This window comes from Argopecten irradians, chromosome 12 (genome assembly GCF_041381155.1).
Source record: "Argopecten irradians isolate NY chromosome 12, Ai_NY, whole genome shotgun sequence".
Lineage (NCBI taxonomy): Eukaryota > Metazoa > Mollusca > Bivalvia > Pectinida > Pectinidae > Argopecten > Argopecten irradians.
In genome coordinates this window covers 29,267,159-29,279,818 of record NC_091145.1, presented here as the reverse complement: position 1 = coordinate 29,279,818, position 12,660 = coordinate 29,267,159, and the positions used below count along the sequence as shown (strand labels likewise).

Below are 12,660 nucleotides of genomic sequence, written 5' to 3'. Positions count from 1 at the left end.
TCATATCACAAAATATTTTGATTATCCTCGCTAGCTATATGGATACAATCTATTTTGTATTGACAGATACCTAGTTTTTCACCAGAAAGTTCGTCGTTGGTTTTAGTCAGATCCTCCACACTCTGTTGTGCTGTAACAAGATCGCCCCTAATTGTGGTCAAGTTCTCGTTAAGAACCGTCGTCTGAAGCTCAAACTTTGCTCTTTCTTCATCCAATGTTCTTTGTGTATCAGCATTTTTTCTTTGTTCTTCTATCTAAAATACAATGAAACTTGCACTATTTATATAGAGAATTAATATTTCAAATGATGAATTACTGGAAACAGTATTTTTAAAATCTAAATGAACTTTTCACATCACAGGAATAATGAGACAGATGAGAGCAACTGCATTTCAAGGATTTCTGAACCAGATAATAATCAAATACTCTTACCAGTTTGTTCTGTAGCCCAGAATTTTCTTCACGCAAGACAAGTTGGAGCTCAGCAGCCTTTTTCTCTGTCTCTTCTTTTCCCTGTTCAATCTGTAAACAACAAAACATAATGCAATGCATTGTGTTCATTGTTATCACCTTATTTTCAAATATGACAATTTTATTGTCTAGACATTTGCTTATTCATGCCGGCATTTGTTTGTAATTTGTTCTTTCATTTGTGTCTTTCTCCCTTGATTGATTGAATTCTACTAGATACTTCTCCTGAAAGTAGTGAGTAAAAGTAATATATATTTGAACTAGCAACCCTTTGGTCACCAGTCCAGAGACTCGACGCTATATACCATTATTTAATACCAGAAATTAATCTTGTAGTCATATGCTATACTGTATTTGGATCTTACATAGTTATCTGCCCTTAGAGGTAAGTTGATTGTAATGTTTAGTGTTTGTAAGCGTTACGTCATACTTTTCAGAAAAAACAATGTGAGTCTTGCTCACACAATAATGGAAACCTACCCACCAATGAGGTATGTAATATGCATAGATGGAACAGATTTATTGATAAGGCTCCATATAATTATAATCTATGAAGATCAACAAGACAGATTACTACAATATAAATATTTAATTATAAATTAAATATCTTACCTTTTCAACTTTATCCTCAAACTCTTTCATTTTGTTTTGTATTTCCAGTTTCTGGTTTATCAGAATTTCCTTTGCTTCCATCAATTCCAAAACCTCCTGTTCATATAAACAAAATGGTACAAAATGGCTTCATTATTTGAAATCATTTAACAGACATATAGCTGTTACATTAATACCAATTTGTTCAACTGAAGAAATAACTGATTTTGGAATATTTAAACACTTTGTTATTCAAAGGCTTATAATAGTATTTTTCTACTACAGATTAGATAATGGCAAATTTTCATTTAAAACATAAAAGCGATTAATAAAGCTGCTTCGGTTTTTTAAAATAAATGTGATACAGTATTTGGAATCTTACACATGTTCTTGAATCTTTGACTTTCATTCTATATCCTATGGCCTGTTATATATTTACCGTTTTCCTCTCCTGTCTCTCATTCTCTAATTGAGAAGACAATCGTTTGATGTCGTTCTCATAAGACTCATTTGCAGCCTTTGTTTCTGTGTAATTCTTTCTCAGTTCCACAAGTTCTATTTCCATGGTCTCCTGTAGGCAAACATCATTGTAAACAATGTGGATTAGCAAAGTATTCTAACTGAACAAAAGGCCAATACGCTGCCACATTTGTTAATGGGACTAATCCATGATCATGTACCACATGATACCGGACAATGTTTGTGTGGGAATAATATATCAATTCTATCACCAATAGAAGCAATAGTCCCACACAAACCTTATCGGGTATCATATGGTATGTAAATTAGTCCCATTCATTGACACAAAATATGTCATTGTAATATCCAAGCATGCCTTTGTCAAAGTTTTATAACCCTATGAAATCTTAAGACATGAGGTCAAGGCAATGTATAAATTTGTTGACCCTTAAAATCCATAAACTTTAAAGGGAAAATTCAGTCTGAGAGTACATTAAAAATTGCACTTATATCGGAAACAAACCAGTTCTAATAGAAATTAATTTAGCTGTTTTTACTGTGATATGCCAGAAAAGCCCATTGTAGTGAAATGTATGTGAAATGTTCAAACTCGCTTACTATCCGTCATTACATATCGTGGTCAGATGTCTTCTTTGCATGCCAAACCCTGGCCTTTGCCAGTGTAGTAAAGAAATGTTTGTCTAGAACTACTCAAATCGCTTTTACAGTAGTGTTTTTACCTTATTAGATGCATGTTCTTGTCAAAAATAAATTCATCAACTCCTTAGTGGTTATGTATTGCATTTATTTAACGTGCGTGACTTTGGCTTGGGTATATATGGATACAGCGTACCTGTTGTACCTGCTTAATCGTATTGATCAACAATTTGGAATTTCAACGGTATCAATCAAAATACTTAACAATGTCGTGAAATCGGTCAATATTTCTTGTTATAGTTTCATAAGGAATGTAGAACAATACATTTATGTCAAATTTTGCTTCATATATGTAACAGAATTAGCCTCACTGAATTGTCCCATTAAGGAACACATTGATATTGTAATAAGTTCAGACAACTAATTTTTCTTACCTTCTCTTTAGAGAGTTCCTCCTGCTTTGACCTACTCTCTGACAGTTCTTTATCCAATTCTACCATCTGTGTATTCATGGCATTCCTCACCTGCATAAGTGAAAAAAAATATATTCATTTGTATTTCAAATAGGCACATATTAGGGATTCGTATGCAAATGAACATGTCAAAATGTAGCTGCTTTATATAAAATACAGCTCTAAAGGCAATTATAAACTTCAGCCAGCATAATAATAAATGAGTATCTTGCAGTGTTATTTTGTTTCATTATGTATATTAATACCTGGTATAGAAACAGCATTTACCCAAAAGTTCAGAACCTGTGTCATGGACAAGCTCTCTACAACAGCATGTAATTCAAGTTTTGGTTTCTTTTATTCTTGATTGTTGAATACTTCTTCAAACCTCAAAATAAGGTATTACTTGTATAGAATTATCTGAATTGTTAAGTCTTTCTAACCTCACTGAGCTCGTCAAATGAGTTATTGAGCTCAGTCTCCCGTTCTCTAGACTTGACGAGCTCTGCCTCTGTATCGGCGTGTTTAGTCTGAAGCTCCTGTAGACTAGACTCTGTGGATGATAGTTTGGTCTGCAAGTCCTCCTGTTTTCCTGTGAGATTCTGTAACATTCATAGATTGGCTTGTATTATTTAACACCCTATCAACAACAAAGACCATCTGTCCATATGTAACTTATTCTACACCATCTGTCTATGGTTACAATTACCAGGTACTGATACCGGTTAATTAACATTAACACGGTCTTATTGATTTCTATATTGTAGGTATATATCTCTCTGCCATATTATATTAATAGGATAATCAAATTTCCCACCCTTTTTGATTTCTATATTGTAGGTATATATCTCTCTGCCTTATTATATTGATAGGATAATCAAATTTCCCACCCTTTTTGATTTCTATATTGTAGGTATATATCTCTCTGCTTATTATATTAATAGGATAATCAAATTTCCACCCTTTTTGATTTCTATATTGTAGGTATATTCAAATTTCCACCTTTTTGATTTCTATATTGTAGGTATATATCTCTCTGCCTTATTATATTGATAGGATAATCAAATTTCCCACCCTTTTTGATTTCTATATTGTAGGTATATATCTCTCTGCCTTATTATATTGATAGGATAATCAAATTTCCCACCCTTTTTGATTTCTATATTGTAGGTATATATCTCTCTGCCTTATTATATTGATAGGATAATCAAATTTCCCACCCTTTTTGATTTCTATATTGTAGGTATATATCTCTCTGCCTTATTATATTGATAGGATAATCAAATTTCCCACCCTTTTTGATTTCTATATTGTAGGTATATATCTCTCTGCCTTATTATATTAATAGGATAATCAAATTTCCCACCCTTTTTGATTTCTATATTGTAGGTATATATCTCTCTGCCTTATTATATTGATAGGATAATCAAATTTCCCACCCTTTTTGATTTCTATATTGTAGGTATATATCTCTCTGCCTTATTATATTGATAGGATAATCAAATTTCCCACCCTTTTTGATTTCTATATTGTAGGTATATATCTCTCTGCCTTATTATATTAATAGGATAATCAAATTTCCCACCCTTTTTGATTTCTATATTGTAGGTATATATCTCTCTGCTGCCTTATTATATTGATAGGATAATCAAATTTCCCACCCTTTTTGATTTCTATATTGTAGGTATATATCTCTCTGCCTTATTATATTAATAGGATAATCAAATTTCCCACCCTTTTTGATTTCTATATTGTAGGTATATATCTCTCTGCCTTATTATATTGATAGGATAATCAAATTTCCACCCTTTTTGATTTCTATATTGTAGGTATATATCTCTCTGCCTTATTATATTGATAGGATAATCAAATTTCCCACCCTTTTTGATTTCTATATTGTAGGTATATATCTCTCTGCCTTATTATATTATAGGATAATCAAATTTCCCCCTTTTTGATTTCTATATTGTAGGTATATATCTCTCTCGCCTTATTATATTAATAGGATAATCAAATTTCCCACCCTTTTTGATTTCTATATTGTAGGTATATATCTCTCTGCCTTATTATATTAATAGGATTATCAAATATCCCACCCTTTTTGATTTCTATATTGTAGGTATATATCTCTCTGCCTTATTATATTGATAGGATAATCAAATTTCCCACCCTTTTTGATTTCTATATTGTAGGTATATATCTCTCTGCCTTATTATATTAATAGGATAATCAAATTTCCCACCCTTTTTGATTTCTATACAACTTGGGTAATCGTATTTGCCATCCTATTTTATTTCTTTACAATGTCATGTAAATTTAACTTTCATTATTTAATTAAAATTTCAAAAAGTACCAGACTAAAATATGAAATCAATGTTTGAAACATGTTCCTGTTGTTTTTACAATTAATTTAGGAGATGAAAAAACATTTGTGTAAAACAGGTCCATGAATCAAATCATATGACCAGCTTCAATTTTAGTCATTAGACCACCGTGCAAAAAAATATGGCAAGGTCATTAGGACAGACATCACATCTGTGACCTTGACCTGACCTTGATCTGCTGTTGGAGATCCTCTGCCTCGGACACCTTGCCTTCTATCATAGCCTTCAGCTGCTGTTCCTTTAAATCTATTTGCTCCTTCTGGAATCACAGATTACAAAGTTGAATGAACTAAAGAACATTAACTTAATTATGAAAAGCAATTCACAGTGGTACCTTCTTCAACCTTTAATCTTTTCTCAACTACAAGTTATCTTTAAAATTATTCACTAATCTCTTGATTATTTGTACCTGTATTGGCCTTTACAGTTGGCCTTAAATATACTCATCCCAAGCTCCAGCCTTTCTGTTTTCTACTATAATCCTGTAACTCTATGATACAGTTTTTATCTTTAAAAAAATTTGAAGCTTTAATTAGCTTGTTTTTGAATTTTAAGTTTGCATAAAGCTTGCCTTACTTAACATTTCAACCCGTCCTTGAACTTTGACCTTATCTGAAGCTCCAGTTTGTTCTTGAACTTTGACCTTACCTGAAGTTCCAGTTTGTCCTTAAACTTTGACCTTACCTGAAGTTCCAGTTTGTCCTTTAACTTTGACCTTACATGAAGTTCGAGTTTGTCCATGAACTTTGACCTTACCTGAAGTTCCAGTTTGTTCTTAAACTTTGACCTTACCTGAAGTTCGAGTTTGTCCTTGAGGTCAGTGACTTCAGCATGTAGTTTGTCTACATTACTCTGTAAAGCTGTTTTTTCACCCTCCAAGCAAGTGACCTGTAGCCATTAATATCAAATTAAAAGGTCTGGTATCTTACTACTTCTGATGAGCAATCAGGAAATTTCATCTTGTTTAGATAATTAAAGATGATATGATCAACATTATACAATGTAGTGCATGTGCATAGACTACATAATGGTCTTTAATATTGTAATTTTTGTTAAGTTAATTAAACTGATCTGTCAAATTTAGGAATAACGTTTTCCTATTATAATTTAGATTATTCTGTATGAAATTTTCAGGAGAAACCAAGTCTGTACAAATGTATGTGTGTGTCCTAGATCCTTTAAGATTTTATAACAGTCAAGACTCATTCAGAGTTTCGGATATTATTGAATGAAAACTAACACATTACCTGAGATTTCAAATTGGTCTCAGTGGAGGATTTGTTTGTCACTAACTCCTGTTGAGGAAACAAAAGGCATGAGTGTTGAAAAGATCATTGTGAAATATCTAGTATGCTCACTTCATTAGTTGAATTTAGCTCATTGTCACAGAGATAGCATGGAAATAAAGTTGATTTCATATAAATTCTTTAACCATACTGAGGTAAGCTACCAAAGTTACTTAATAGCAGGAAGACCACCACTCCAACCATGACCAAATGAAGGAAGCAATTACAGCAACTACACTTGGCAATGATGGATTAAATTTGATTCAGTAAGCGTTATCCTTCAATTCTTAAATTAAACAAGATGAAACATTGTGGTTATGTACTTCAAAAATTTGTTTTCTCATAAATGTAGGCAGGAAATCATCAGTCAATTGAACAAGCAATACTTGCAACATTAAAGATTTTTTAACAGTAATCAATCATAGATATGGTTGGATTTAAGACTAACCCTTTCTGTGGAAAGCTGTGTCTTCAGTTCCTGTAGTTCTGAGGTCAAACTATTTTTGTCTGCTTCGTGCTGGTCCCGACTTTTCTTCAGCTCATCTTCTAATGATGCCTATGTGTGAAGCAATCATAATCATAAATAAATATTCATCACAATTTCATTCTTTCATCATTGACAGTTAAGCAATCTGTTAATTAGGTTCTGGGAAAATATTTTTGATAGATCATATCAATGTGCCCCTATTGAGATACCTTGAAAAAACCTCACATATGAAGTATATGTTTCTAAATTCAAAATGATGTTTTTGTTGATTATGAAAGAAAATTAATCAATATCAGTTAATCTGAATATAATAGATACTAAATATTTTATTTCTGAAATCAAATAATACCATTTTTTCTGGATAATGAGTCGTACCTGTGTATCATTTTCTAATTTTTATGAGTGAATCTAGCAAAATTTGATAACATTCACTTACCTTTTCCTTTTTATTTGTTTCGTTTGTTGTTTGAATTAACTCCTCCTTTGATGTGAGAGATTTTTGTAGCTCCTCGACACTCTTCTCTAACAGTGAACAGTCCACCAGCAGCTTTTCCTTCTCCTTCTGTAAACCACTCAGCTGAAAAATACAACGTGATTTTTCCTTTTTCCTGCAGTGATATTTTCCCTTTTGAATTAACAAAAGCACTTCAAAGAAATCTTCCAAAGCCTCAATAAGAACAAAGAGATGTTCCAAAGCTTCAATAAAAACAAAGAGAGAAGAATTGAAAATTTCTAAAACATTTCTTTTTCTTTTTTTTATGGTCAAGATGTTGCTATACATAAGGTTGTGTGTGTGTGTAAATTGTTTAAAACTTGAATTACCTCCCCTTGTAGTTTCTCCTGTAATGCTGTTCCCACTGATTTTGTCTTTTCTAAATCTTCTTTTAATCCACCGATGTCTTCTTTATGTTTCCTCTCCATCTGACAATTCAGAGCAAATTGTTCTATATTTAATATAAAATACAAATAAATAACATGTTACAGTACAGACACAACAACCTAAGTTTGAGTTTTATTAGGTAACATGCAAGCAGGAACTTCAACAACACCAATGTATTGTCATGCATATTTACTAATTTACTAATTAGTTTGGGACTAATAAAAAGAGACAATACATGCAATTTTGGTTGAAATCATAAGGATGTAATAACAGTTTGCAGAGGCATTTTTTTCTTTAGTTATCATCTAATCAGACCAACCTTTGCTATCTCCTCCTCTCGGGCCTTAAGTGTAGCTGTCTTTTCTGTAAGAGATTTTTTTGTCATATCCAACTCTTTGGTAAGATCCTGGCATGACTTCTCCTTCTTTTCCAAATCTGCTTTCTACACGAAACAAAAGTCAATTAACAAGTATTCTAACACAAATTTGCAGGAAATTTAGATTGAACAGGTACACTTACAAATGTTATCCATTATTGTGATATTGATATAAGTCAAATCTGTATATAAAGACCACCCTAGAGACCGAGAATAAATGGTCTGTTTAGCCAAGTGGGCTTATTAAACAAGTGGGCTTTTTACAGAGGTGGTCGCTAGGACAGGTTTGATTGTAAATGTCTTGGCTTGAAATCAATTCAGTATTTATCAAGTTCGAACTTCACTATTCCCTAATATTTTGACGTAATTTATGATTTCAGACAAACAATATTTTGATGTAATTTATGATTTTGAAAAAACAAACTAAGATAATAATTTTAATAATTATATTTGGAGACAACTGATTATCTTTCTTCATTCAAAAATCAAGTCAAGCAATATTCTGCTGCTATTAAAATAACAAATTATACTTGGTATTTCATTTCTGAATAATAGACTCACCACTGTGCCAAGTTGCTGACTCAAACCTGCTGCTTCATTAGTTTGTTTTTCTACCTGACTTTTCAATTTCCCAATCTCTTTACTGTTGTTTTTCTTTGTCTGAAAATTCAAAGTTGCCTCAGATAAATTGATAAAATTTAAAACTTGATTGATGTATTCCATCTTCACTCTATATGACATCTATATGATTATCTACATGTATGATACTCTGCAGTACCCATTTTGTTATTTTAATACAACTGTAGCGATGTTTCATTGAAATCAGGGAACAGACATAAAGACATGATTTTGACTTGGATTTTGACATCAGGATAATTTTTGTAATTAAAATCAAATCATGTTATCTTTGATAAAAAGTGTGAAGATCAAGTTTTAACAACAATAATTATAATATATCAAAATCTATAAATTGATAGCCATTTTACCATATCCAGGTCCTGTTCCTTTTGTAGCAGTACCCCAGTTTTCTCCTCCAGAACTTTCTTAGTAGAAGCCAATTGTTCTCTGGTATCTTTCACATCTTTTTCTGACTTCTCTAGCACTGCCAACTAATCAAATTGATAATTATGTTATCATCAAAAACTGAAATTTAATTAATAGCTCTTCTGAAAATACCAACAATAATTTAGAATATAAAAAAAAAGTTGTCTAGACTGAAAATCCTCATGTAATCAGTATAAATACTTTTCAGCATACCTGATTTTGAAGTAAGATTATATACATTGACAATGCTATTGATAATGCAATCTGCCCCTTACCTTTTCTTTATGTTGTCTGTCTAGACTCGTATGCTGCTGTGACAACACTGTAAACTTTTCCAGCTGTTCCTTCTGTGTTGTTTCCAAGGCAACTATCTTCTCTTTCTTTGATGATAAATCTTTTTGTACCTTTACAAGTACAATGAAACCACAAATGATTCTTGAAGTTAATTTGTAGTAAAAAATGCTTATCAAATAATTTTGATTTCAATCAATGTCAATTATAGTAAAACAAAACGTGGATCATAGTTTTCTATCATGGTGAAAATTAAGAAAGATTCCATTTTCTATCAAGTCATTTACTCAACATCTTTAAAATCAGTGACTTCAACTTGAAACTAACCTGATCCACTTGGAGACGGAGTTTATCCAGCTCGGCTCCTTTTTCTTCCACCATGTTCTGAGCTGTCTTAAGATGGTTCTCAAGGTCAACTCTCTGACTTGTCTTTGCAGCCTCCAAACCCAGGAGAGCTTCAGCCTGCAAGTATCAACTATCAAAAATCAAAACCCAAAATTTTCTGTCTAAAGTGTTTTTTCAAGAATAGTTCGTAGAATGTACAAAGACTGGTGTACACGTTCAAATAAAATTTTAAAACATATTCAAATAATGAGTTTGGATATAAGTGGAGTAAAAGCTGATAAATTGTATTGCACCTCAAGGCTGTGATGTCTAGAACCTTCAACTTTGACCTTGACCAACTAACCTTAACCTTGATCTCCCCTTCCAGTGTCTGAACCTTTTGCTGTGCGGTGTTCAACTGTTCTCCACGTTCTTCCAATGTCGCCTGTAACTTCTGACCTTTGTCCTCTGCTGCCTCTAAAAGACCTTTAACCTCTGTTATTTGCTTGTGTAAGCTCTCAACTTTGACCTCATTTTCAGTGGTTTGTGTTTGTAGAGACTGTTCCATGGTGGTCAGCTTTTCTTGTAACATTTCCTGAAGTAAAAAAAATCTTTATTATCATAGATATGAAGGGAAATATGGTACTGAGAGTGCACCAACTCAAAAACCTTTGAAATGCAGCAAAGTCACAAATCGTTATCTCAAAATGTGGTGATGGAAAGATTTGGTATTTATATATAGCATTGTAACATCACGAACAGCTGTCTAGTCAAGTGGTATATTGCAGCTAGTATTTACCAGGGTTACATTAGTGTATACATATGAAGCTACATGTAGGAAAATTCCATATGTTAACAGTTGGAAATGAGTATCAATTGTATCAATGGTAATTGGTATAAATTGTGGGATAAGCACTTTCAACAAATTGTAGAAGGAATTCTTTAATATCCTTATCCTGCAAAGCAACTTGAAAGTTTGTACATATAACCAAGTTTTGATAGGATTAATCTGTGATTTGTGCTTTTCCTTACCTTTTCTTGTTTTAACTGAACAATTACGGTTTCTGTACCTTCTCCAGCTTCTATCTATAAAATAAGAAAACAATTTGTAACTCATGTAAAGTCAAACCTGTCTATAAAGATCACCACAGGAACAAAGAAAGGTTCTTCAGAGTCTTTATAGCCAAGTGATCTTTATACAAAAGTGAAATTGTGTTGAAATTGACCATTTGGGACCCTGAGAGAGTGGTCTTATTACGCAGATGGTCTTTATACAGAGGTGGTCATTTGACCTAATTATCTATGGATCAATGATTATTATTTTTTCTGACCTAGTTATTGACCAGGGCACGGCACCATAAAACTTTCTCAGACAAACTTTTTACTCAAGCCTATGTAAAAGTATATGCTTGAGTAAATATTTTGTCTGAGAATAGTTTTATGGTGCCTGGCCCAGCAGTTGTTTCTTAGTGTTACCTTGGCAATGAGGTTAGTCCTCTCAGTCTCCAGCCTTGTCACTTCCTCTTTACTTGATGTTACTTGGTTCTCTAGGGAGATGATCTTCTCCTCTCTGGTATCAACACAAAATGGGTCTATATTACATTTCAGTTGGAAATATTAAGGGATCTTTGTATCTAGTAGAATTTATGAAGCATCGGGGCTATGTTGGAAAGTATCTTTGTCTGCATACACTGTATACTGTTGATAGATATTATTATATATTCCATGTGTCTGGTTGTTTTAACCATACTCAGGGGTTTCAATATCAGGCAGTACCCGGTACTTTATGTCAGTTTAACCAAGCTGTAGTACCGCCTTATTTGGGCTCAATTACATTGGATAGCATATAGATAGTAAAGAAAAGTATCCTCTGAAATTGCAATTGTACCGCCTCTCATAAAAAATAATGAAACCTCTTCATTCTGAAAGACAGCATACAAACCGCGAAAATCAGTTAATATTTGTATCTAAATTCTATCTTAATTGCAATTTATCAACTTTTTTATTTAAAAATTATGCACTCTTTTTCATTTTTTACAACATTGATCTATCTGTACAATGATATTTAATCCGCAAAATACCAACACAAAGGATCTCATTAATCATATCATCAAAAATAATCTATTAATAGACACAGTGACCTACTTAGAAGTGACCTTCCTCTGTTCCTCCTGTAGTGAGGACTCTTTTTCTCTCAAGGTCGTTTTTAGCTCATCATTAGCTGTACACTAAAGAGAAACAAAAACAATATTTTGTAATTGTGCAACGGTAAGTAATTCTGCTGAACAGATAGATTTCTGATGTAAAGATAGAGTAAATATCAACTTGGATTTCTGTTTTTTGTGTGTGTTTATAACCCCATGACAGATGTGATTGTTGATGTTATGTCTAAATATCATGTATACGTTGAAAATCTTTAGAAAACAAAAATTAAAAAAAAATAAACCCATGGATCATTACAATTATCAGTGGGACATGAATTGATTGTATCAAACTGTCCTGTACAATATTAACATTTCAAGAGATCTTAATCATAAATAAATTATAAATTCAAAGGTTGATAACTCCACTCTGACTGACCTCCTGTTGGTAGTGTTGTGTCATACTGGACAACTGTTGCTGTAAACCGTCCACTTCTGATGACCGAGCTTCCCCGCTGGACTGTTCCTACAAAACACAGGACACATATTGATCAAAATATGTTTAGTTCCTTGTCAAATAATTGATTTCTAGCAATGTGTCCCCCAGGGTACCACCAATCTTGAAAAAGTCCAACTAATTTGAATGATGAGGTTTGTTTAATTTATAATCAGCATGGCACATATATTTCTAAACTGGCCTCTTTAAAAAACATCACTGAAATTGGGCTTGACCATTTTGGTCTCTACAACATGTCAGATTCTAAGTTTCAAACTAGAGGGAGATAATCTAGTATAAGAACTCCGCTGAGAAAATCTT

General features: G+C 32.6%; 1 protein-coding gene across 6 annotated transcripts in view; it reads right to left on the bottom strand.

The window, feature by feature from the left end:
• The window catches only part of LOC138336857 (early endosome antigen 1-like), a 43,603-nt gene that overhangs the window by 12,199 nt on the left and 18,744 nt on the right, over positions 1 to 12,660 (bottom strand). For all 6 annotated transcript variants that reach the window (XM_069286453.1, XM_069286451.1, XM_069286452.1 and 3 more), the window contains 22 exons: positions 12,283 to 12,369; positions 11,848 to 11,930; positions 11,179 to 11,272; positions 10,735 to 10,788; positions 10,067 to 10,297; positions 9,706 to 9,840; positions 9,363 to 9,491; positions 9,030 to 9,152; positions 8,605 to 8,703; positions 7,987 to 8,109; positions 7,610 to 7,708; positions 7,224 to 7,364; positions 6,749 to 6,856; positions 6,262 to 6,309; positions 5,807 to 5,902; positions 5,184 to 5,273; positions 3,074 to 3,232; positions 2,613 to 2,702; positions 1,502 to 1,633; positions 1,084 to 1,179; positions 433 to 522; positions 71 to 254 (listed from right to left, as the gene is read on the bottom strand). In XM_069286453.1, the coding sequence (XP_069142554.1) occupies positions 71 to 254; positions 433 to 522; positions 1,084 to 1,179; positions 1,502 to 1,633; positions 2,613 to 2,702; positions 3,074 to 3,232; positions 5,184 to 5,273; positions 5,807 to 5,902; positions 6,262 to 6,309; positions 6,749 to 6,856; positions 7,224 to 7,364; positions 7,610 to 7,708; positions 7,987 to 8,109; positions 8,605 to 8,703; positions 9,030 to 9,152; positions 9,363 to 9,491; positions 9,706 to 9,840; positions 10,067 to 10,297; positions 10,735 to 10,788; positions 11,179 to 11,272; positions 11,848 to 11,930; positions 12,283 to 12,369 (2,491 nt within the window). The remainder of the gene's footprint in view (positions 1 to 70; positions 255 to 432; positions 523 to 1,083; positions 1,180 to 1,501; positions 1,634 to 2,612; positions 2,703 to 3,073; positions 3,233 to 5,183; positions 5,274 to 5,806; positions 5,903 to 6,261; positions 6,310 to 6,748; positions 6,857 to 7,223; positions 7,365 to 7,609; positions 7,709 to 7,986; positions 8,110 to 8,604; positions 8,704 to 9,029; positions 9,153 to 9,362; positions 9,492 to 9,705; positions 9,841 to 10,066; positions 10,298 to 10,734; positions 10,789 to 11,178; positions 11,273 to 11,847; positions 11,931 to 12,282; positions 12,370 to 12,660) is intronic.